General features: G+C 35.8%; 1 protein-coding gene across 1 annotated transcript in view; it reads left to right on the forward strand.

Moving 5' to 3' along the window:
- Positions 1-25839, forward strand: part of LOC136033554 (exocyst complex component 2-like) — a 69972-nt gene that overhangs the window by 16177 nt on the left and 27956 nt on the right. Inside the window, exons 3-5 of the mRNA XM_065714302.1 lie at positions 4571-5532; positions 9259-9408; positions 13465-13839. Coding sequence (XP_065570374.1) covers positions 4571-5532; positions 9259-9408; positions 13465-13839 — 1487 coding nt within the window. The remainder of the gene's footprint in view (positions 1-4570; positions 5533-9258; positions 9409-13464; positions 13840-25839) is intronic.

Consider the following 25839-nt stretch of genomic DNA (forward strand, 5'->3'; position numbering starts at 1 on the left):
GAAGGACATATATTATACAACATCGATATTCGAAAATTGAACCTTGGCAATCATGACTTTGTCTTATGTTATGCACTCTCAAACGCTTGAAACAAGATGTTATGTCATTAACTCCTTTAACCTAACTTCCCAACAATCAAACGGCTTTATTCTGTAAAATATGCACTTTTCTAAAATTATCATAAAAATAACTCGACTACAAAACAACTGTAAGAAGTGTAACGGATCCCTATTGAATAGTAGTATGTCAGAGGAGCCAATAGAGGTAAAAGATGCTCCAATCTCCGTTAATCCCCCAATCTCTTGCAACTTTTGATGAAACTAGATCACTGCGATGCTTCCAAGATATATTACAATCCAGAAGGAACCTAGACTACATGCCTCATTTACTTGTGACAAAGGTATACCATTAAAAACATCTTTGTATCAATATCTGCTGGACTTCAAACTTTACCATATACAATAAAATTCGTTTTCTTCACATTAACTGACAGGAGACTTAGACTTGTAAACGCATGAAATGACTTCGAAACCCTGTTAACTTTCACAAGAAAATACTCCAATGTTTGACTTGATATGGTGATGACAGTGTCATCCACAAAAGATGTAAGGAAACGCACGGGACAATAAAATTGCATTATAAACCAGTATCATAGTAAACCAGATGTAAGGGGGCTAAATCTGATCCCTGAGAAACGCCGGCATTAAGTTCAAAAGGACTAGCATTTGATAAAACACCATTAAGTACAAACTGGATAGATCTACTATAAACAAAAATATCAAAACAGGCACCTTTCATGGCAAAATACTTTAATTGTTTGATTAAAATCATAAAATCAACTGTATCAAAAGCCTTTCGGAAGTCAATGAATACAGTAAGACGAGTTTCACTACGTTGAAAGCACATATTCACAGTATCACAAATGTGATGTTTGGTATGTAACGTTGAATGGCCTTGCCTTAAACCAAATTGTGCTTCGCTTAGTTGTCCTGCATTCATCAAGTATTCATGTAATCTTTATGAACAATCCTCTCATATATGTTCGGTAATAGAGAAAGAATAGATAAATGATTCCCCATAGTTTCCTGAGGGTGTACTGCAGAACATGGGTGCTGATTAGCTGTTTTTTTTTGGGGGGAGGGGCTTACCTGGTCTAATCAGCACTTCTAAAGCTGTATATTAGAAATCTCAAAACAAAAATATAAAAATATAACGTTGTTTCACTCGGTCCCATGCCCAGGAAGCCATCTGCGTACCTGAGGATGTTGTATGTGCCTGCTATTTTTGGGAGAGGAAGAGGGGGTCATAAAGTTTTTATCTGTAATCCTTCCCAAAGTTTTCCAGCTGTGTGTTCCTATAGAACTTTTTCAGTTGATATAGCAAGGTAATGAAATTTAAGAAACTATGTCTCCCCAGTTTATCAAAGAGTGTATCTGCAATATCTCAGGAACGGCTTGTGGTATTCATTTGAAACTTCCAGTCATGTGAATCCCCTCAGGGATTCAGAATCCCTGAATTTGAAATCCCAGTCAGGATTTCAAATGGTGGCTGCATTTGAATTCAGTGTTGTGCTAATGATTTTAGGTTTTCGAGTTAGTTATGCTGATCGTTAACTGATAAAATTCTTTCCGTAATTGAAATGTAAATGACACTGAGGCTTTGAAATGAGGGCGGGGTGTCTTCAACTTTTCTTTGGAAGAAGGATCGAGATCCTATTGACTGTCAAAGGGTAAGACCGATTTACGTTAATTTTAACTTCATTATTCACTGCTATCTCTTCTCGTTTTAAGCATAATTTCTTATATGAGATGTTTACTGCAAGTTTTCAGTTTTCGTACCGATGTCGATTTTTTGTTCAAAAACCATGCATTTATAACTTTAATGTGTGTTCGCTTTTTATTGTTATTTTTTTATTTTTTTTATTTTTTTACTGACATATATTTATCCTGTCTTGAGTGTAGTGATATCTGCAATAGCAATCGGATGATAGCAGTAGTTGTAACTTGTGCATTATCTCTACATTCAATACCACCTCTCTTAGCTCAACCTCTCAACCTCCCACCTCTCTCATCAGGGTCTTTCCCATCCACTTTTTCGACTTATATTCTCTGGAAATAGCTTTCTGTAAAGGAAAATGCTTTTGTTGTTTTGGTTCTTCTTATAATACAAGAATAATGAAATTGCAGAACCTGGCTTGAGGCTTCAATAACCTACAAATTGTTTAGCTTATAAAATGTTTTTTTTTTGTGTGTGTGTAGAAACTATATTCTGTGTTTTGCTTTAAGATACTCTTGCTCCCATTTTATCCTTATGAGACGTCGCAACATAAGACAGTAAGCACTTGATAAAAGACAAATCAGCAGGAAATTGACAACTGTTTTGCAGCGCATAGTAAACCTAGGTGACAGGTTATCCATTTTTCAAAAAACTACAAAATACAACAGTAATACGGAAATGTATATTACGTATAACAAAATATTACAAGTCCAAATAAAGATGTTGAAAAAGCACTTACAAAGCCAAAAAATAGGGGTTATTTAAGTTTCTTATCAGAGGTGGAGATGAATTTCCAAATGGTTATCAAAAACTACACACGCCTTCTCTTATGAATGTAGCTCTTTAGTCTGGCGAGATACCCGTACGATTTTCCTAGTTTTTCTTCCAAAGAATAAACTATGGTATGTATTGATGTTCCAAATGGAAGGCCTAAATGGCTAAGTGAACTAGAAGATGAAATAGAAGCTCTACCGAAGTGTGTTGTATTAATTTAGGCGGTTATCAGTCCGAAACAAGAGACTCGGTTTTAAATACAGTGTTTTCGAAATAGTGTTCGCCTCAACTAGAAACCAAGTTTTCAAAACATCGGTAGCTAAATTTAGTTAAAACTTAATGTAGCGAAAACATTTGTTTATTTTGGAATGGTATTTTAAGGTTTCTGGATTATTGAAGCATTAAGGACGGTGGAAATTAAATCTAATTGTTTAAATTGGCTAAATGGAAACCTACACAACTATATATCTTAAAAATTTGGGGAAAGCTGGGAATTTGATTTTTCATGAAAACACAGTTTTACAGTTTTTGGTAGTTGTGACCCTCAACTAAAAAAAAAAAAAACCTTGGTGAAAAATTGACAATAAGTAATCTAAAAACAGATGGCACCAAAAAGCTTAAGAAGAAGTGCCTTTCTTTTGATGGTGTAGTTGTCTTTATGATTCAACAGATTGTCAATGTTTGAATCTTTTCGGACGAAAAGCATTGATAAATGTAATCAGTTATTTTTGCGTATTTATTTTCACGGCTCAACGTGGCAACATTGACGAAAATGTTGTTCTACCCCAAAAGTTTCTAAATTCTGAAACAGCAAAAAGAATAACCTTAGAAAGTTGTGATTTTCTGGTATGAATACCCCTAAAAACCTGATAGACCTAATTGACCTTAAGTTGGACAAAAAAGACTTAATAGACCCAATTTTGACTAGTGTTTAAGTGAAAGCATTACAGAGTACAATAAATATAGTGACCTGGTAAGTGCAGGTATTTTATTAATAGATAAAAGCGCCTTTGGAAATAAATGAACAGAACATTAAGTGAATGTAAACCACTAATTTTGTTTCTAGTTTTAACACCAGCCTTAATTTCCTTCGAAACTTTTTTTTGTTTATTTGTATTCGTTTCTAGCATCATTTTCAGATGGTATTTTTTATTCTAGATTTGTCTTTTGCACAAATTGTCATTAACATTAGTGTTTCCAGGTGGGCCTACTCAGTCATTTTATGTATATGACAGAATAAAAATAACAAATGCAGAAGTTTTTGGATTGCCCAAAACCATTGATGTATCTGCTGGTTGACCAGGTTTAAATGAACGGACGCTGTCAGTCTATCTAGTATTTAGACTAAAGCAAGGAATTTCGAAACCCCTATCCCTCCCACCATCTCTCTGAGGTTCAGTAAGATGCAGACAATGTAGTACCAATTTTTTTTTTTAAATACTCTGTTAAATTCGTAGAATTTAGTATTTGCTTTAAAAAATGATTTTGGTAACTGTAAGAACTTCTACAATTTTTCTAATATATTTTCTTTTTTTTTTTACCAGGCATCGAGGAGACATCGGGTCCTCTGAAAGAGAGCGCTGTATGGGTCACTTATTCATTTTGTCTGATGCAGATCTTAATTGAAGAAAAGAATTTGAATACCAAAACTTATGAAGCATTATAACAGAGAGATTGAGGGGAGGAGGCCTATGTACCCTTCCATATTTGGTTACTTGCAATGCAAACAGATCGTTTTATTTTTTACAAACATTTTATTCGTAAAAAAATTACGCGTAACTTACGGAGTATGCCAAATAATAGTCTATCTAGTGTTTAGACTAAAGCAAGGAATTTCGAAACCCCTATCCCTCCCACCATCTCTCTGAGGTTCAGTAAGATGCAGACAATGTAGTACCAATTTTTATTTGAAATACTTTGTTAAATTCGTAGAATTTAATATTTGCTTTAAAAAATGATTTCGGTAACTGTAAGAAATTCTACAATTTTCCTAATATATTTTCTTTCTTTTTTTACCAGGCATCGAGGAGACATCGGGTCCTCTGAAAGAGAGCGCTGTATGGGTCAATGACTCTGGTGCTGTTACAATGAGGGGTTATTTACGACCAGCTAAGCCATCTGCGTTAAATTATGATGATCCATTGGGCCTTTCTATGGAAGGACGTGAAGCCTTAAATACTGAGGAGCTTGATAAAATTTCACCCGATGGGAATTCGGATATTTGTAGTCCTGAATTCTCAGTTGTTCGATTTTTGATGAAACACCATTATGCCACAACTTTTCAAGACCTGAAGGCAGGCGCTGCGTATCTAAAACGAACTGTTAACTCCGAACGAGAAGGAAAAATTTCATTTATAAAGAATAATTTAGGAGCTATATTTGATCAATTACAAACTTCAGTAACACTCAAATCCTTAATTGAAGTCAGAGATGTACCATCTACTTATAATTTAGAAAAGCAAATAGAGGATGTTAAAAAAGAGTCCGATAGCCTCTTTAATAAAGTACTGGAAAGGGAAAAGCAGGCCGAAGAGCTTCGAGGTACTTTCAAAATTGCCAAAAACTATAAATTCCTTTTTGATTTACCCGTTACACTGGATAAAAACATAAAGAAAGGAGACTATGGCAGCGTTGTCAGTGATTATGCACGGGCTGTTTCGTTTTATAGGGATACAAAAAGTAATGCCCTGAAAAGGGTCTTAGATACAGTTGAATCACAGATGATAGAAGTTCGTAATGAATTGATGTTTAAGTTGAAGCAGTTTCCATCGAACATTGAAGAACAAAAGAACATTATTCGTCATCTTGTGAGTTTGGAGTATGAGGGAGACGTTGCTTTTGATTTTTTACTCAGTTTCTTTGATTATATTGTGAAAGTAATGAATAGGTGTATGAAGGAACATTTGAGTCGTGAACAGCCAGATTTGAACCAAGCCTCAAATTTTTTGAAAACTCCTTTGACTGAAAGCCACGAATTTAAGGTATGAATTGTTTCTTCCGTTTTTGTTACCTTTCTTTCCTGTTATTATTATTACTTGAAAAACCTGCAACACAGAATCAGGGCTGAAAAAAGGGCGGTAGGAGCGATTGGGCCCAATCGGGCCTCATATTGCCATTGAAATGAACAAGAAATCGAAATATTCGTAACAATTCCACTATGCGTTGCTTCTGAAGAGAAATCTTTTTCCAGGCTAAAGCTAATAAAAAAACTATAATTTTAGAAGATTTTACATAACAAAAACTTAGAAATATGTCATTTATCATATTTATATTCGTCTTATATCGTCAAAGAAGATGTATGTCCCCTGAGTTTGTGGTGACAATACAGCTAAGTTAACCTAGAATAATAATAATAGAAGTTATTTACTTTTGAAATTGGTACGGTTTAATAAATATGAAAAAAAAAATTGATTGTCATTAACAAGCTATATTTTCATATAATTTAAAACACATGCATAATAACACACACACATACAACGTTTATTTTTTTTTCCTGAACGGTTAGATGTATTACGATCGCCTGGGGGTAACCTTTTGTACCAACGCTGGTATAGGTGTTTTCACTTGTATTAACGTAGGCATGAGAGGTGATCATATATATCAATTATGGCATATTTTGGCCCCTTCTACCAACGTAGGTATGGTAGACCAATTGTATCAATGTAGGTATGAATGCGACTTCTTGTATCTATATTGGTATGAATGTGACCGTATGTATTAACTTAGGTATGAATGTGACCGCATGTATTAACTTAGGTATGAATGTGACCGCATATATCAATCTAGACAGGAGAGGGACCATATTGCAATGGTCTTTATGTACCAAATCATTTGATTTCAAGATATATACACCTACAATATGGTAATGTTGACTGTCAGTATTTGATGGACTTTACATTTTGGTAAACCGCTTTATTTGAAATGGAATGTGAATTTTATGTTTTGTCTATAAGATTGAAGGAGGAGTGCGACCGATCCTCGTTCAATTTTTTGATGTTATATTATCAAGGTCATTTTAATTGAAAAAATAAAAAAAAGCCTTAATAATTAGTTAAAAACAGAAGAATTAAATTTAAATAAATAAGAAGAATTTACAAATATGGAAAGACCAATGAGAATTTAAATAAACTTGCTTCTTGTTTTTCCAATTCTGTGGGACTAGCCCATCTAATTCCTCATCTGTTTCATGATCTATATTTGTCATTTGAAGAGCATTCATTGATCGTGATATTTCCACACCACTAGTTGTTCTATATTTATTTGCTGGTGGTGCTGTTCAATTTTGTGTGTGGGAGGGGAATTTTCCGGTGGGGGGGGGTCGGCTTCTCAATTATGTATGCCTTTTGTAATTTCTCAGGTTGAACATTGTTCAACTCTCAAGCATAAAATCTGTGATTCACCATTTAGGTTCAACAACTGAAATAGTTTATTAGATATCACTGTCATTCTGTTGACAGATTAAAACAAAGATGTAATATTTTAAATAAGACATTGGACGAAAAAAAAACTTTTAACAATATAAATCCGAATAATTCGGATTCACAGTTACCTTATCGTCTTTGTCTTTTGCGTTTGTGTGTTTTCTTTGCTTTCCCTGTTTTGTTTAAGCTAGTTTTTTTTTTCTTTGTTTGTATTTTTCTTAACCATTGATAAAGGCTTCTGAATAAGAAGCCAAAGCATCCGGATTTTTGTATTATTAAAAGTTTTCTTGTCCGATGTCTTAATAAGAATATGATGATTGTTTTTTCTATATTTTCATTTTTTTATAAATTGTCCATATTTAAGGTACAATTTTTTAAAACTATAAATGACCGGGAATTGAAATAGCAGTTTTTATATCTGTAACAAGAATCAAAAACACAGTACTAGTTGAGGATAGTTGAGAACAAAGTAGTGGTGACGCATGGTCTTCAAATGAATTTCTTGTCATTTTAATCTTCCACTTCTGTAATGCACTTGTGGTATTAAAATCAAGAAATAACCCTAGTCATCTATAAGTATTGACTTTTTATCGAAATTTTTGACTGGTATTTGGCTGTGTGTCAAAAGTTACTAAAATACAGAGTGCATCGATTAACAGACATGTCTGGTGGGAAAAATATACTTTGTGGAAACATAGGTGTACCCATGTTTGACCCTTGGGAGGGGGCAATCATCAATACCAATCTCGGGAGGGACAATCATTAGGACCAGTCGTGGGAGGGGGGTCGGTGGTAAACATATCACGGAATTCAGTAGATTTGGTCGTTCCATTGAATGCTATTTTGCCGTGGTATTTTTTTTTTTTTTGGGGGGGGGGGTATATTCGCTTAGGCGTTTATCCCCTACCCTAGAGGTGACATACTTTGTATTTGGGTACCTTTATTTTAAGCGCCATGATTACCTTTAATGAATTTACTCATTGTTTTTTTCACGTACTATCTCCTAAAACAAATTACGCTGGATGCCTTTATTTAACACATTCTTAGGATTTTACTGGGTTTTTGAGTGCATTTGAGAACCTCAATTTTTTTCTTTATTTAAAACATTTTTAGGATTTTGCTGGGTTTTGAATGCATTTGAGGACCTCAATTTTTTTCTATATTTAAAACATTTTTTAGGATTTTACTAGGTTTTGAGTGCATTTGAGAACCTCAATTTTTTTTTTCTTCGTTTAAAACGTTTTTAGGATTTTACTGTGTTTCGAGTGCATTTGAGGACCTCAATTTTTTTTCTTTATTTAACACATTTTTAGGATTTTACTTGGTTTTGAGTGCATTTGAGGACCTCAATTTTTTTTCTTTATTTAACACTTTTTAGGATTTTACTGGGTTTTGAGTGCATTTGAGGACCTCAATTTTTTTCTTTATTTAACACATTTTCAAGATTCTACTGGGTTTTGAGTGCATTTGAGAAACTCATTTTTTTTCTTTATTTAACACATTTTTAGGATTTTACTGGGTTTTGAGTACATTTGAGGGTCTCAATTTTTTTCTTTATTTAACACATTTTTAGGATTTTACTGTGTTTTGAGTGCATTCGAGGACCTCAATTTTTTTCTTTATTTATCACATTTTTAGGATTTACTGTGTTTTGAGTGCATTCGAGGACCTCAATTTTTTTCTTTATTTATCACATTTTTAGGATTTTACTGCGTTCTGAGTGCATTTGAAGACCTCAATTTTTTTTCTTTATTGAACACATTTTTAGGATTTTACTGGGTTTTGAGTGCATTTAAGGACCTCAGTTTTTTTTACAAATTTGTTATTTTCTCAATTGCAAAAATCTGTTCCACTTGTTCTCACTAAAGAAATTTAGTGTTACTAAATATAACAGAAAACTTAGGAATTCTCTTAGTGAAAGGTTCGACGTAGCGTCAATGGATGTTTTCTGCAACTAGGCCTACACATGTTTGCCTTCTTCTGTAGAGCTTTATCGTATTGTGTCCCCTATTTGCATTTTTTGTTTTCATTATTTTATTAATTTTTTTATATTTTATCTCTTCATCAAAGAAATGATATCATATCTAGCATCATCTTATTATATTTTGATTGTATCATCATCTTATTATATTTTCATTGTGTCGTTGTCTTAATTCATCAAATATGTCATCACCTTAATAATATCATGTTTTTATATTATATTATTTATTTTTTCCAATTTATTTAATGTTGTTATTTTAGACCATTTGTTAATTATGCGATTCTTAGAATATTTAATCTTTTCAGCAAAGAAATGAAGTTCCTCGCTTAATATTTTTGGAAGAGTTGACGGACGTCCTGTCGGCGACATTTCCTGATTTTTGGCGACTTGGGCAGAGCTATTTCAAAGGAGAATTAGTGTCTTCGCCTGTTGCATCGAATCATCCAGCATTCAAGGTATTATTAATAATAATTACTGTATTGTTTTTAACTTTTGACATATAATATAATAATGTTTATATTTGGCCTATAGAACTGTGCCCATTTTTTGAAGAATTTCGGCCATTTGCATCTACATACGGTCTTACAGGCTGAAATTTCTTTCCTCTTCTTCGAGATTTCCCCCTAATTTTCCTAGAGTTGATGAGCCTGCTATCGGATAAATCTCTTGGTTTTGGTGACTTGGATAGGGTTAGTTTTTGAGGAATTAAGTCTTTGCCTCTTGCACTGAAGCATCCAGCTTTTGAAGTTTGATTATTGGTTAACCAAAAAAGGCCACTTTGTGGCCCTGTCGGCTAGTAAAAAGCCTGTCTGCCCGCCTTTTGTGGCTTTCTGTACTCTCACTCAGCCTCGGGGGAACGCAAGCCCTCGTCTCTCCTACATGGGCCCTCACGCTGCTTTATAGGGGACTGGGCCTTCGGGCCTCATAATTAGCCCTTGGTTTAAGCCAGAGGTGCTCATTTCATTTGCCCCTCATGCATGAGACCTCGGAGCATTGACTTTGCCTCGCTTCGCTCGCTATCTTGGGCAGCTTGAACCTTCAGCCCTGTTATCAGTTCCCTTGGGCCTACCTCATGTACATAAATTGTATGCATTTCGGATAAAGTTCTTAGTGTATTTTTTCAACTTACAAGGCCAATTTTCTGCATGGGTTTAGTGGTTTCAGAAGCCACGCAATTTAATTTTTTGGGGTTTTTATGGGCACAGTGCCTAAATAGCATACCTTACAGCAACAACAGAAAAGTTTTACTACTCACCCTTCTACTCATCGCTAAATTGCAATTTATAAAACTGGATTCTTACGAGTATACAACTCGTAAGAATCCAATGTTTATTGGCATCTGTTTGGTGGCATACTTTTAAAAATCTTCTTTGTGAATTTTTTGTCTGACTGCTGTAGCTAATTTATTATTTTAAGATGGCTTACTTTATGTTCTCACGATGTTTGCATTAAACTATTTCAAATAAGTCGTCAAGTTATATAATATTTTGAAAAGAGTGCGGCTTTTGGACCGCATCCCCTAGATGACAAGGCTTAATATTGTGCATCGCAGTATAATGGTCATAATTATTCACTATTTTCTCAAGAATGTATTCCTCAAAATTCAATCTGATTGGCTTGAATCCAACGCATGATTCTATACAAAAATACGTAGCTTTATAAATATAGAAATGGTTACTGTCTTTTAAAGCTAATAAAATTAAGACAAGTACCAAAATTTAGAAAAAGACCATAAAATTTAAACAAAATAAAACTGAAACAAAGAAACAAAAGAGACGCCGTGAAGACTAGTCACTTTATGGTAAATTGTATTATCGCTGAAGACAACTAAGAAATTAGGTTGTGTTTCAGTTAGACACCATTTGTAATTAAAATGAAATATAAATATAGAAAAATGGGTGCATATTTTAATAAGATAGGAAAAAAAAATATATCTGCACAAACAATAATAAACCAAGGAGAAAAAAGGTAGCGAAAGAACTAGCTTTAAAAAAATTACATTTACATAAAAATGTGAGAAAAATTCATAAACACTATACCAAAAAAAAAAAACGAAGGAAACTTGCATTTCGCAGACTCTAGTTTTGAATGATTTATTATATTGGACTGGTTTGAAAAAACAATAACTACAGTTTATAAATGTGAGTTTCTTTGTTTTTCTTCCTTTTTTTGTATATAATTTGTTGTTTTTCTGATTTTTTTATGTACGTGATGAATTGTTTTAGCTAGATTTTTTTTTTTTTCCGTTGATGAGTCAATTGCTTCCGGGCACCTGGGTGTTAAGTTGAAATATTTTGACTTTAATTATTGTTTGAACAATTTTTTTTTTGCAAACTTCCCTCTCTTATTAAAAATTGAACCCTTTTTTTTATATGCTCATTTCACATAAGTAATAAATAGAAAGTCATTGTGGTCCGAGAAATCAATAATGCCATTACAGCAAAAGTACAATTACCTTCTTCAAATATGTATTGTCTTTTAAGTGGCCTATGAAGCACGAGGAATACACACGTGTTTTTCATCAAGGCTCCGCCTTTAGGGGGGAGGGGGTATGAATATAGATTTACCTCTGAAGTATGGAATTTTACATAAAAATACATATTCATCTGTATGTCAATTACTAAAAATATCCAAAAAGGAACGTTTCCTTCCCCCGCCCCTCACATCTTAAATGAAATCCCCTGTTAAACACCGGTTTTTCAAAATGTTTGGCTGTGACGGGAACAAGTCTGCAAATATGACTTTGACATATTCAAGCCCCTCGCCCTAAATGTGGAGCCTTAACGAAAAACACATGCTTATTCTTCTTGCTTAATAGACAAATCTGACTGACTTTGACTGTTTAAAATTTTTCACTATTTGCATTTTAAATTTATAAGAAGATAATTCTAGATTTTGCCCTTGAAATTCAAATCTTGCCAACCCATATTTTTTTTTAGGAAGGCTTTCTAATTTATTTCCTTGTCTGTTTTATTTTGCATACTAGACAAGGGCTTGAAAGTGTATTTTGGGGTCTCTGCAATCTTGCGCTGGATTTAGATTTTTCTTTTTCAGTCTTGCTCATAGCCTACGACATAGAATATTCCTCGTTTTAAATAGAACATTACCTTACCTTAATTACTTTAATCCATCTGAGAGCTTTAAGGTCTTCCATACCTGTAGTGCTCTTGAGTTGATGAACTAAGATGCTCTACTAATATCGTAATAAGTAATACACCACTCCTCTCCCTTCTCCTACCTGAAAGAATTCAAAGGTCTCCCAAAAAATTGTTTAAAATTTTGCTTTTTGTTATAAATCACAATATGATACTACTGAACCGCATAATTGATTTTGTTTAAATATCTCACATAGACCATTTTAACTATAGTTAAGCCAAACCATTTCTGGGGGGGAGATGGTGAAATTTTAACAATTGTTAATAAGCCTTTGAAATAGCTTTTAAGTGGAGGAGTGAAATTTATTCATTCCAGGAATGAAGTGAGGCATCCAACTCCCCCTTATCACTTCTCGAGTGCGGAATTTGATTTTTTGTAAGTGCAGTGTGTACTTTTGCAAAATCAATTAGAAACTTCATGTTAAAACTTCTTCACTAATTATAATTGATTAAAATTTTAAGGAAAGTTCAGCACCTTGGCCTTAATGCAAATATAACGTCGTTCGTTTTATAGATTCGTAATTCTAAAATCGTCAATTTTGGATTTTTTTTTTTACAGAAATAAGCTGTTGGATGTTGTTAAACAAGACGTTAATAAAATAGTTTTTTTGTTTATAAATGTTTTTAATATTAATAATGTAAAAATAAATGTATAATTATAAATTTGCAAATACGAATATTGAAGCATATGATTGTTTATGCAAATATTGTTGTTAAATAAGTTATACATATTTTAACTGCCTTCTCATTACAGTAATTTTATGGTTATGAAACTAGGCTTCCTGGGAATATTTGCAGGAAATCCACATGGAAATCCAAGGAAGTGCTGAAATTTATTTCGTATAATTATAAATTTTGCACCGTGACTAATATATAGTTTGGGTTAGTGTTCGTGGGGCTACGAGTCTTGTTGCCATCACGACTACGGAGAAAAGATCCTTCTTCCCAAAAGATTAAAGAAAAGTAGACCCTTTTTATTTCTCTTTCCTACTTTTGTTTTTTAGTAATTGCTTCTCCCGCTCATTCCCTTATTGGAATTTCCCTTATATTGTTCAGTGCATATAAACAATGTTTTCAACGAATTGTGTAATCAGTGGGGCAAGGGAGGATGGCTGTCCCCGGGTGCAGCCTCTGAGGAGGTGCCAAACTTAGTTTTGTTTTCCTAATAAGGAACTATATTCTTTTTACTTACATTATGGTAGTGGATGGTGGGGGGGACTAACTTTGTCCATGAGCACTAAAATCCCTAGCTACGCCTCTGTTTTCACCTGATCTTTAACAAGTTTCTTGGGGCTTCCCCTGCGTGTGAAGCAAATTGCGTCATTTTTTTTTGTTAATGAATGTCTCTCTCTGCAGCGAAAAGTTTTGGACATTATTGTTATATACAATCATCTAGTCAGAGCAGCACTCCTGCCCCGAACGTTAGACAGCCAGTCAGAACACAGGGAAAGATTTGGATTGTGGCCAGATTTTCAGAAACCTAGAACTTTAGAGCTTACCAGTGATTGGCTAGTTGAATGCCTTAAAAGTTTACGTTCCTGTAGAAGTTTCTTAGAAGTTTTAGACTTGCCGAAGGATGTAATTCAACCGGCCAAGAAACTAGTATCTGACTTCAGAGAATTTTCCCTTCAGCTGTTATTCGAGTCAGCAGTCAGTGAGATTCGAGGTCTGAAGAAGAAGGAGAATTGGATGGTGCTGTATAAAGATGACGCTGGTGGTATTACCGATTTGGTATGTTTTATCTTTTATTCATATTTATGTTTTGGTATGTTGTACCCATGGCCGTATCCAGGAGGGGTGGTGGTAAGGGTTTTGACCCCCTCCCCCGAAATGTTTGTCAGATTCGTAAAAAACAAACAAAAATAAATATAAACAAATTTTTGACGCATTTTCAATTTTTTAACCCCCCCCCCAAAAAAAAAAATTTCGTAAACCCCCCTCCTCCCCCAAAAAGTAATCCTGAATACGGCCATGGTTGTACTGTTATGCTTTGGACCGATAGGTAGGTTGTATTCGTACTATCAACTTTCTTTACTATAATTTTGACTTTCAGTTTTTCTTGTGCTTTTTTGTAAGCCGTTATAAAGTACCAAGGACATTGAAAATTAAATCTACACACGCAGATACCCATAAAAGACATCCACACGCAGTTATGCATTTTTGGGGGGAGCGGGTCCCAAATAAAAAAAAAGAGAAAGACACGTGGGTGAAAAGTCATCCAAAAAAAAATCTAAAAGCAGCCTAAGAGAATTTACAAAACAACTTAAGAAAATTTAAGGAAAAAAGCATAACAAAATTTAAGAACACCAGCTTAAGAAAATTTACAGCTTAAAAATGTATAAAAACAACTTACGAAAATTTAAGAAAAGCAGCTTTGAAAAATTAGTTGCTTAAAAACAGCTAAAGACAGCTTAAGAAAATTTAAGAAGAAAAGCTAATGAAAATGTAAGAAAAACAGCTTAAGAATATGTAAGAGAAACAGCTTAAGGAAATTTACAGCTTATATAAAACAGCTAAAAACAGCTTAAGAAAATTTAAGAAAAACGGGTTAAGAAAATTAAAAAAAAAAAAACAGTATAAGAAAATTTAAGAAAAAAGCTTAAGCAGGTTTAAGAAAAGGAGCTTAGCAAATTTAAGAAAAACCGCGTAAGAAAATTTAAGAAAAAAAGCTTCAGTAAATTTAAGAAAAAGAGCTTAAAAACATAAGAAAAATAGCTTAAGATTGTCTACCTTTTCTTTGAAGGCGTAGTTGTCTTTTGAAATCAACAAATTCTTCCGTAATTTAATTCTTCCGTAATTTAACTTAATGTATTGAAAGTGCAGCAGAAAGATACCGTAGTTCCTCTGTGCAGTATTTTATCTGTAATTTTGACCATAGATTTTATTTCTTGAAATTTTGTTGACTTTAAATAAGTAATTGCCACTTTGGATTTTTTTTTAATATTTTCTTGTAGCTCATTCTATTATTTGATTATTTTTTGTTTTCAGTATTGACATATTCATGTTAGCTTAAAGTTATTGAAGTGGATAAACATTTGCTATTCTAGTAAAAACTAAAATCACATTACCAAGTGTTTTAATACTTTTCGTACAGAACTTGTTTACGGGTATGGACAAGATGGAAAAAAAAGATCTAGTGCATCGGTAACTTTATCGGTAATTTTGACCATAGATTTTATTTCTTGAAATTCTGTTGACTTTAAGAAAGTAGTTGCCACTTTGGATTTTTTCTTAATATTTTCTTGCAGCTCATTCTTTTATTTAATTATTTTTTGTTTTCAGTATTGACATATTCATGTTAGCTTAAAGTTATTGTAGTGGATAAACATTTGCTATCCTAGTAAAAACTAAAATCGCTTAACCAAATGCTCAAATACTTTTGGTGAAGAACTTGTTTATGTGTATAGACAAGATGAAAAAAAAAAATCTAGTGCATCGGTAACTTTATCGGTAATTTTGACCATAGATTTTATTTCTTGAAATTCTGTTGACTTTAAAAAAGTAATTGCCACTTTGGATTTTTTTTAATATTTTCTTGTAGCTCATTCTATTATTTGATTACTTTTTGTTTTCAGTATTGATATATTCATTTTAGCTTAAAATTATTGTAGTGAATAAACATTTGCTATTCTAGTAAAAACTACAATCGCATAGCCAAGTGCTCAAATACTTTTCGTGCAGAACTTGTTTATGGGTATGGACAAGATGAAAAAAAAATCTAGTACATAAAATTTATACATGCTACTTAGGGGGCTTAGGTTTTATTGATTTTATTTTGGTTCATTTTGTTGTACCTGGTTGGTGGATGTTTCCACCAACCATGGTGTACACACCAGCAACATCCTCAATTGAAGCTCAATCAGTCCGATCGAATTTTACTTGGTACATATCCTGCTGCCATCATGTGAACATAATTCGTAAAAAAAAAAATTCCAAAATCTCCGAATTTAGTATGCCTGAGTATTGGGTGCTGAATGATTCCTAATTAATTCCGCTAATTACCCACATTTCTAAAGTTCCAGTTTTACGTGGTCGGATACCAACCTGTGTTAACTGGTCATATGCAGTTACCATTCTCTATTCTTTTATTATGCGTTACGGTACCCTCTTTGGACCAAGAAAACTGGAAAAGTGATTGCCAATGAATTACCTCTTTCTTACAAGTGCAAAGAGAAAATTAAACCATACATGATCACCTGGGAGGGTTTGGTTACGCAATACCACAAGAAAAGCAGAAATGAAATCAGGATCCAATTTAAAACTGATGCGTACATCTAATCCTTAGTTCTGAAAAAGACTTTTGGTAGCATTTCCTTCGACTTTCCTTCGAAGTTGACGGACTCATGAGGAAGGCTATAGAAGGATTGAAAGAAGTCAACCTATTCTTTATTCAAAAATAATAATATATTGTCCATTAAAGATTAAATAAATAAACTAACCTAATATTTCTTGAATAATAACTTTCCACAAAAAGAATATGAAAAACATGAAGGTTAAGTTTCAATGCTCGACAAACTTGGCTCTAGGACGCAGACTGATTAAACTCAAGCAAGCCCCACACATGAACTAAACAACGTGTGTAAGAGTATGGGTTAGTTACAAGAGCAGGAGCTTCTGACTGCATAAACCAGGGTCAATTTCACCTGGAAAAATCCTGTCAAAGTTGATTAGGCGTCTTGACTTTGAGCTGGCAGGTCTACTGAAGAAAAGGATTCTGATTCTATTACTGTCTCCTGCATTTGACAGTGCCTTACCAAACGTTGAACGGCATGCCTCTTTTTTGGATATCTTAATTAAACAGTCGGCAGCATGCTTCAGTTGGTGTAATGCAGCCTCCTTCTACATAGATGTCGGCTTCATTGTAAACCAAACACCGTTGATTTTCGAAAATCTTTATTGAAATACAATCACGTCCTTCGTAGTGGTATTTGTATAAAAGCTTTACCGGATATATACTGCCAACACATTTAACATTGATATGACACCGAAATTTTTCAAGCATGTATGGATTATATGCGGCGACATGACGATTGCCACGAGCAGTTCGGTGATTATTGGAGTCTCTCAGATAAACAGCACGGCCATGTGAAAATTCTTCTTTGATCCGTCTAATTTGGGATCAGAACGACGCCGATACGCCGATGAACTTTTATTTGCAGTGCCAATTGTTACAGCCTATTCCGCACTTTGCAATTTCAAGTTTGTTTTCTTCTCCATCCTTATTTCTTTTTCAACATTCTTTCTTTATACCGAGAAAATTATGCGATTCTTTTATTATCTACTGTTTTCTCAGGTACGGAACTGTTTTCCGCCATGTTAGCCCTTAACTCCCCAGGTACGGAACTCTTTTCCGACCTGTCGGCATATATCCCATGTGTGGAACTCCTCTCCACCATGTCAGCCCTTTCCAGATATTCCTGGTCCCTCGGTCGACTGCAGTCCGCCCCTTCACCAGCCTTATCTCTCTCCACACTATACCTCTCTTCGTCAGTGCTTATTAAATTTCCCATGTCTTCTGACACTAAACCTCTCTAGTTTAGTGCCATATTATATTACCAATTTCTCATTATATTTCTTTTTCAAGTTCCTGTAAATTTCTAATATTTGATACAAGTCTAAATCGACCAAAATCATCCTTTTGCATGAGTAATGCTCCGCAAGCAATTGAACTTGTGTCGCCTGCAATATAAAAGACTTTTGAGTAATCTGGGAATGACAAAAATTTTGTTTCTGGATTGCTCAATTCTTGTTTTAACTTAAAAAAAACTTGCATCCTGCTCAGGGCCCCATTCAAACGGAATTCCTTTCCTCAAATGCCTATTTAAAGGGTAAATTAACTCCCCGAAATTCAAGTAAAATATTCTATACCAGTTGACCAAGCCAATGAAGCTACGTAACTTACTGACATTCCGAGGTCTGCTTATCTTTTGGATACAGTCAAGCTTATTAGCCAAAGGTGAAATACCTCAAGAAGAAACAGAGAAATCAAGCAGCTCAAAATTCTCTACAAAGAACTTTCTTTATACCTATCTTCACATCACACTCCAACAATCTGGAAAAGACCTTTTCTAAATCCTGAAGATGCTCACTTTCATCTCCCTTGGATGTCACAACCAAATCATCAATATACATCGAAATAATAGAATAAAAAATCTCTGACTGAAATAAAACTGACGCCCACTAACAAAACGCTTTAGGGCTCACATTACTACCTTGGGGTAGTTTACGATACACATATTGTACACCATCCAGTCCTCTAAATGAGTAATACTTTTGGCTTTTCTCTACCAATTGCAATATCTTCGGTTTAGTTTAATGGTTTAATGGAAACCCAAGCAAGCACCTACAACAAAAAAACATATATAAGCAAGCAAACAATTATAAGCACGGGCAATGCACGTTAATAAGCAGAGCTTCAAGTACAGCAAGTCAATATTCTTCTTCTTTTGATGATAACATCAAAGGTTGAGCCTGGTGGGTGGCTTTGTAATTTGCCCAGAACGCGTGGTGCCGCGTAGTGCCTGTCTTGGTCGTTGGGTTAGGTGCGAAGGGGATCGTGAAGGAGACTCTGCAGTGGCAGCATCTGCTAGTGGGGTAGCAAATCTTTCGGCAGGTGTAGTTGTAGCACGAATGAATTTGACATTCAGAATGAATTTGATCAAATTCATATTCTGACTTGTCTTTCTGCTAAGGATTGGCTTGCGATCAGTGTTGACCACATGAAACTAGTGAACCTGTTTCTCACATTCCTTGTAGCTGAAGCATAGCTCTACAAACCCCAGAACCTATAATTTTTCTCCTGAGTAGCTTGTTAGAATGTCTTTTGTTGGTTGCAAACGAGGTTTAGGTACCATGCTATTGTAGTCGCTGACGGGAAGAACATTTGCGTCAGCTCCTGTGTCTATTTTGAAGACTAAGTCTAGTTTTTGGTCAACATTTCTTATTACAGCATCTGGCCCATCTGTATGTTTCACTAGCATACTGTTGACAGTGTCAATCTGAATTCACTTGCACTTGTTCCTGCTTCTTGTTGGCTTATTTCATTCACAACTTTGCTTTTACATACTTTGGCGAAGTGATTCAGTTTGTTGCATTTTGAACATGTTTTGCCCCTGGCTGGGCAGTTATGATTCTTGGTATAAGGTGCACCACAGAAATAGCATTCCTTATTGTTGTACTGTTTCTTCAGGGCATCTATCTCTTGTTTCATCACGGGCACTGAAGTCTTATTAGCAGCTGTCATTTGCGCTTGGGTTTCCTGTACAGATTCGATGGCACGGCAAGTCTCTATTGCTCTGGCAAGGGTAAATGTCCCTCCTTCACTTAGCAATTTCTGTCTAATCCTGTCACTCTTAACTCCAAAGACAAGACGATCTCTTATCAGGTAATCTCTGCTGGTACCAAAGTCACAGTCATTAGCAATTAACTTGAGGTCGGTCACATATTGTTCGATGCTTTCATTACCTTGGTCTCGCTTGTGGAAAGTAAATCTTTTCACTATGGGGTTTGATATGGGTTTAACATGGGCTCCAAATTTATGAAGGTACGTTTGAACCCTGTTTGACTCGGCATCTGTAAGAGTCCATGTGCTGAAAATGTCTCTTCCTTTATCACCAACCCATATCAATAGATACGAACACTGGACAGCCTGGGATTTGCCTTCCAGTGGTCCAGAGAACATTAATTCACAGTATTGTCTGAACCTTTTCCAGGCCGATTTAAGGTTCGCCGATGACCTGTCCAAGGACGGATGTGGTGTGCTGTCCATGTTTACTGTTTTACTTCTGACACCATGCAATATCTTCGGTTTAGTTTAATGGTTTAATGGAAACCCAAGCAAGCACCTACAACAAAAAACATATATAAGCAAGCAAACAATTATAAGCACGGGCAATGCACGTTAATAAGCAGAGCTTCAAGTACAGCAAGTCAATATTCTGCACCAATGATAGATTGAAAATACGTTATCTAAGTGCTTGGCGATGTTTTTCTTAGCACAAATATAGATGGCGATACAGCATTCCCGAAATCAATTGAAAAACATTAAAACCTTGTTTTCACTCAACATTTAATGGACGAAGTGGGAAATTACCCCGCTTTCAACATAGCTAATACCAATGAACTGCAATAATATAGTGAATAAGCGTAATTATTGTGCTGAATTGAATAGGGTCTATACACCAACATGAATTTCTTGCAGAAAAACATAAAAATCTTCCTGCCCTATAGAACTCTTGAAACTAAAAAAAAATATAGTTCGCTTATCCTGATATATAAATATACAAATAATTTCCTATCTGTAAATGGACAATTTCCTGCTTATTGAGTTGCGAGAGCAACACTTTGGTTTTGTCCCGTTTTTTTTTGTTTTTTTTTTTCCTATGCCGCCGATCTCAGGTTATTCCTGGAAACTGGTAAGGGTCTAACCTGTGCGGTTTTTACGGAAAGTGTGGACCTCAGGCCGGATTGATGAATATGACATTACATTTTGGAAAGCTCCGTAGAACTCTTGCCTGGGGCCAAAAAGGATGGTTTTTGCTTGTCCTCGAGCCAGAGCCTATGGTGTGCGAAGTGAAGTGGAGTTATATAGCCTATGTCAGAGAGGAGTATCTGAAGTTGTGCAGCCAAGCTTTCGTTTCATCAAACCATGTTTCTGCTTTCGAGTGGAAAGCTCCGTTCTAGCAGGCAAGCAGGCAGGCACCAGTTTCAAATTGAAGATGGACTAAAATCTATAGGCCTAATTGTTAAATATATGCGGTAGTTCCCCAGCCCCACAGCCAATATATCTTCTTTGAGTGATAAATAGAAAAATTTACAGAAACAAAAAAGTGCGATTTTCCCACGGGTCCGGAAGTGCTGCCATCTATTGTTTCTAGCCATTTCTGTTCGTGATTTCAGCTGACTTTACCATTCTTTTTTTTCTACTTGGGATTGCAATAGAGAAATGGTATCAGATATACCTCTTAAACTTTAAAAGTTCTCTCATTGCTAAAGAAATTAGAGCTTATCCTTTGCTCCTTTCTAAGTGGTGGTGTTAGAAAGTTGGCCTCCGGCAAAAAAGTCAACTTTTGAACTAAGACAGATAGAATTTTTTTTTCAATGACAATCGATAGACCTTGATGAGCTGATCAAAGTATATGTCATCCATTTTTTGTTACAAAAATTCCTTCATGACTTACACCAGTTTGAAAGTTTCAAGGGGTTGACAACTTCAGTGGTAAGGTACACACTTGAACCAAAAATAGGCCGATACCAATTGTGAGATATGTAGGGGACTTCTAAGCAACAGTCGATTATTAGCTTATAATCATCTTTGGCAATGAGGGGTTTGCAACTTTTGCTGATTGGTGTACCTATTAACTGTTTCTGGTGTAATTGATGGTAAGAACAACTTGGTTCCCGATTGTAAGACATGTAGGGGAGTTGTAAGTAATAATCGGCTGTTAGGCTACAATGACTTCAGCGACAAGGGGTTTGGAACTTTTGCTAGTTGGTGTACCCATTATTTGTTTCCGGTGAACTTGGATGTATATCCCGGGAGAGGGACTTGTAAGTAAGAATCGGTTGCTAGAGGAGGCTCATGAGGGGCTACAAATTTGTGCAAATTGGTACACATCTATGGAATCAGGGACCCATAAATTTCCTGTAATGATTCGCCATCCAATAATAAGCGATCCTGGATGGCGAGTCATTACAGGAAATTTATGGGTCCCTGATGGTATTTTGATCCTGAAAAGTTACAGATAGCTTTATAATACCAACTAGATTACATAAGATAATGTTCCAAGTTTCCATCCGTCACGATGTCTACGATTGAAAAGGATAAAGTTCAACCGGCTGCAAAGTGACATTTAGGGGCCTAGTAAGTAATAATCGGCTGTTAGTGTGGACCTCGGGCCGGATTGATGAATATGACATTATAGTTTGGAAAGCTCCGTACGACTCTTGCCTGGGGCCAAAAAGGATGGTTTTTGCTTGTCCTCGAGCCAGAGCCTATGGTGTGCAAAGGATAAAGTTCAACTGGCTGCAAAGTCAATTTAGTCCCTTCTTCCAATATTTTTTTTTTTCAACCCTGATTAATAGCCTTTGATCATCTGATTACTGATTGTGTTATTCTTTGTCTCTCACGGAAGAGGGACTTGTAAGAAAGAATGGGTTGCTAGAGGAGGTTCATGAGGGGCTACAAATTTGTGCAATTTGGTGCACATCTATGGTATTTGATCCTGAAAAGTTACGGATAGCTTTATAATACCAACTAGATTATATAAGATAATGTTCCAAGTTTCCATCCATCACGATGTCTACGATTGAAAAGGATAAAGTTCAACTGGCTGCAAACTCAATTTAGTCCCTTTTTCCGATATTCTTTTGCTGTTGTTTTTTCAACGCTGAAGAATTTGATCATGTGATTACTGATTGTGTTCTTCTTTGAATATGCCGTTTTGAAAGCTTTGATAATTTTGACAACTTCAGCATTTAACCGATAGCGAAGAAACAAAACCAAAGTGTTGCTCTCGCAACACTTTAATCGGCAAAGCCGAACAAAGGTTGCCGCAACACTTCACGTTGCCCAGGCAACGTAGGTCTAGTTTTTATTTGAAGCACAATAAGAAAATAATAATTATAATTCCACATTAAAAGCCAGAATTACCAGAAATTAATTGCAGAAGGCACTGTTGAACATAGGGGCAAATTAGTTAACAAAATTTTAAGACAAATTATTTCAGCTAAAAACTGATTTTATACTGGTTGATTCATTTTCTCTTTATCAGCCAAACGCCAAATTGGTGTTTGTGCAAAGTGCCAAGTGCCAATTTGGCCGAACGCTAAGTGAAAAAAGAGCTTTGTCCTGCAAGAATTTTATGTAAGATTATTTGTTAATGCATAAATACTTAGATAATGCGTAACATAGGTTTTTTCTAGTAATGAGTTAAAATTTTACTTTCATTGTGTAGCTTTTGCATCATGTACAGAAAAAGATTTTTACAATAAATTCGTCAAACGGGTAGTTTATTTTAATTTTTTCCTTCATGTTTTATCTTCTCAATCTTCTACTTACATTCGGTTACAAAGGAGTAACTCCTCTTGCCCTTTATATGCTCCATCTTCTACTTACATTCGGTTACAGAGGAGTATGTCCTCTCGCCCTTTATGCTCCATCCTTCTACTTACATTCGGTTACAGTGGACTATGTCTTCTCGCCCTTTATATGCTCCATCTTCTACTTACATTCAGCTACAGAGGAGTAACTCCTCTCGCCCTTTATATGCTCTATCCTTCTACTTACATTCGGTTACAGTGGAGTATGTCTTCTCGCCCTTTATATGCTCCATCTTCTTCTTACATTCAGTTACAGAGGAGTAACTCCTCTCGCCCTTTATATGCTTCATTATCTACTTACATTCGGTTACAGAGGAGTAACTCCTCTCGCCCTTTATATGCTCTATCCTTCTACTTACATTCGGTTACAGTCGAGTATGTCTTCTCGTCCTTTATATGCTCCATCTTCTACTTACATTCAGTTACAGAGGAGTGCGTCCTCTCGCCATTTGTATGTTCGATCTTCTACCTAAATTCGGTTAGAGAGGAGTAACTCCTCTCGCCCTTTATATGCTCCATCTTCTACTTACATTCGGTTACAGAGGAGTAACTCCTCTCGCCCTTTATATGCTCTATCCTTCTACTTACATTCGGTTACAGTCGAGTATGTCTTCTCGTCCTTTATATGCTCCATCTTCTACTTACATTCAGTTACAGAGGAGTGCGTCCTCTCGCCATTTGTATGTTCGATCTTCTACCTATATTCGGTTAGAGAGGAGCAACTCCTCTCGCCCTTTATATGCTCCATCTTCTACTTACATTCGGTTACAGAGGAGTAAATCCTATCGCCCTTTATATGCTCCATCTTGTACTTACATTCGGTTACAAAGGAGTAACTCCTCTCGCCCTTTATATGCTCTACCCTTCTGCTTACCTTCGGTTACAGAAAAGTAACTCCTCTCGTCCTTTATATGCTCCATCTTCTACTTACATTCGGTTGCAAAGGAGTAACTCCTCTCGCCCTTTATATGCCCTATCCTTCTGCTTACCTTCGGTTAGACAAAAATATCTCCTTTCGCCCTTTATATGCTCCATCTTCTACTTACATTCGGTTACAGAGGAGTAACTCCTCTCGCCCTTTATATGCTCCGTCTTCTACTTACATTCGGTTACAGAGGAGTAAATCCTCTCGCCCTTTATATGCTCCATCTTCTACTTACATTCGGTTACAAAGGAGTAACTCCTCTCGCCCTTTATATGCTCTACCCTTCTGCTTACCTTCGGTTACAGAAAAGTAACTCCTCTCTCCCTTTACATGCCCTATCCTTCTTCGGTTACAGAAAAGTATCTCCTCTCGCCCTTTATATGCTCCATCTTCTACTTACATTCGGTTACAGAGGAGTAACTACTCTCGCCCTTGATATGCTCCATCTTCTACTTACATTCGGTTACAAAGGAGTAACTCCTCTCGCCCTTTATATGCCCTATCCTTCTGCTTACCTTCGGTTACAGAGGAGTAAATCCTCTCGCACTTTATATGCTCCATCTTCTTCTTACACTCAGTTATAGAGGAGTATCTCCTCTCGCCCTTTATATGCTCCATCTTCTACTTACATTCGGTTACAGAGGAGCAACTCCTCTCGCCCTTTATATGCTCTATCCTTCTACTTACATTCGGTTACAGTGGAGTATGTCTTCTCGCCCTTTATATGCTCCATATTCTACTTAAATTCAGTTACAGAGGAGTGCGTCCTCTCGCCCTTTGTATGCTCGATCTTCTACCTATATTCGGTTACAGAGGAGTAACTCCTCTCGCCCTTTATATGCTCTATCCTTCTACTTACATTCGGTTACAGAGGAGTATGTCTTCTCGCCCTTTATATGCTCCATCTTCTTCTTACATTCGGTTACAGAGGAGTAAATCCTCTCGCCCTTTATATGCCCTATCCTTCTGCTTACCTTCGGTTACAGAAAAGTAACTCCTCTCGCCCTTTATATGCTCCGTCTTCTACTTACATTCGGTTACAGAGGAGTAACTCCTTTCGCCCTTTATATGCTCCATCTTCTACTTACATTCGGTTACAGAGGAGTAAATCCTCTCGCCCTTTATATGCTCCATCTTCTACTTACATTCGGTTACAAAGGAGTAACTCCTCTCGCCCTTTATATGCTCTACCCTTCTGCTTACCTTCGGTTACAGAAAAGTAACTCCTCTTGCCCTTTATATGCTCCATATTCTACTTACATTTGGTTACAAAGGAGTAACTCCTCTCTCCCTTTACATGCCCTATCCTTCTGCTTACCTTCGGTTACAGAAAAGTATCTCCTCTCGCCCTTTATATGCTCCATCTTCTACTTACATTCGGTTACAGAGGAGTAACTATTCTCGCCCTTTATATGCTCCATCTTCTACTTACATTCGGTTACAAAGGAGTAACTCCTCTCGCCCTTTATATGCCCTATCCTTCTGCTTACCTTCGGTTACAGAGGAGTAAATCCTCTCGCACTTTATATGCTCCATCTTCTTCTTACACTCAGTTATAGAGGAGTATCTCCTCTCGCCCTTTATATGCTCCATCTTCTACTTACATTCGGTTACAGAGGAGCAACTCCTCTCGCCCTTTATATGCTCTATCCTTCTACTTACATTCGGTTACAGTGGAGTATGTCTTCTCGCCCTTTATATGCTCC

Source organism: Artemia franciscana, chromosome 12 (genome assembly GCF_032884065.1).
Source record: "Artemia franciscana chromosome 12, ASM3288406v1, whole genome shotgun sequence".
Lineage (NCBI taxonomy): Eukaryota > Metazoa > Arthropoda > Branchiopoda > Anostraca > Artemiidae > Artemia > Artemia franciscana.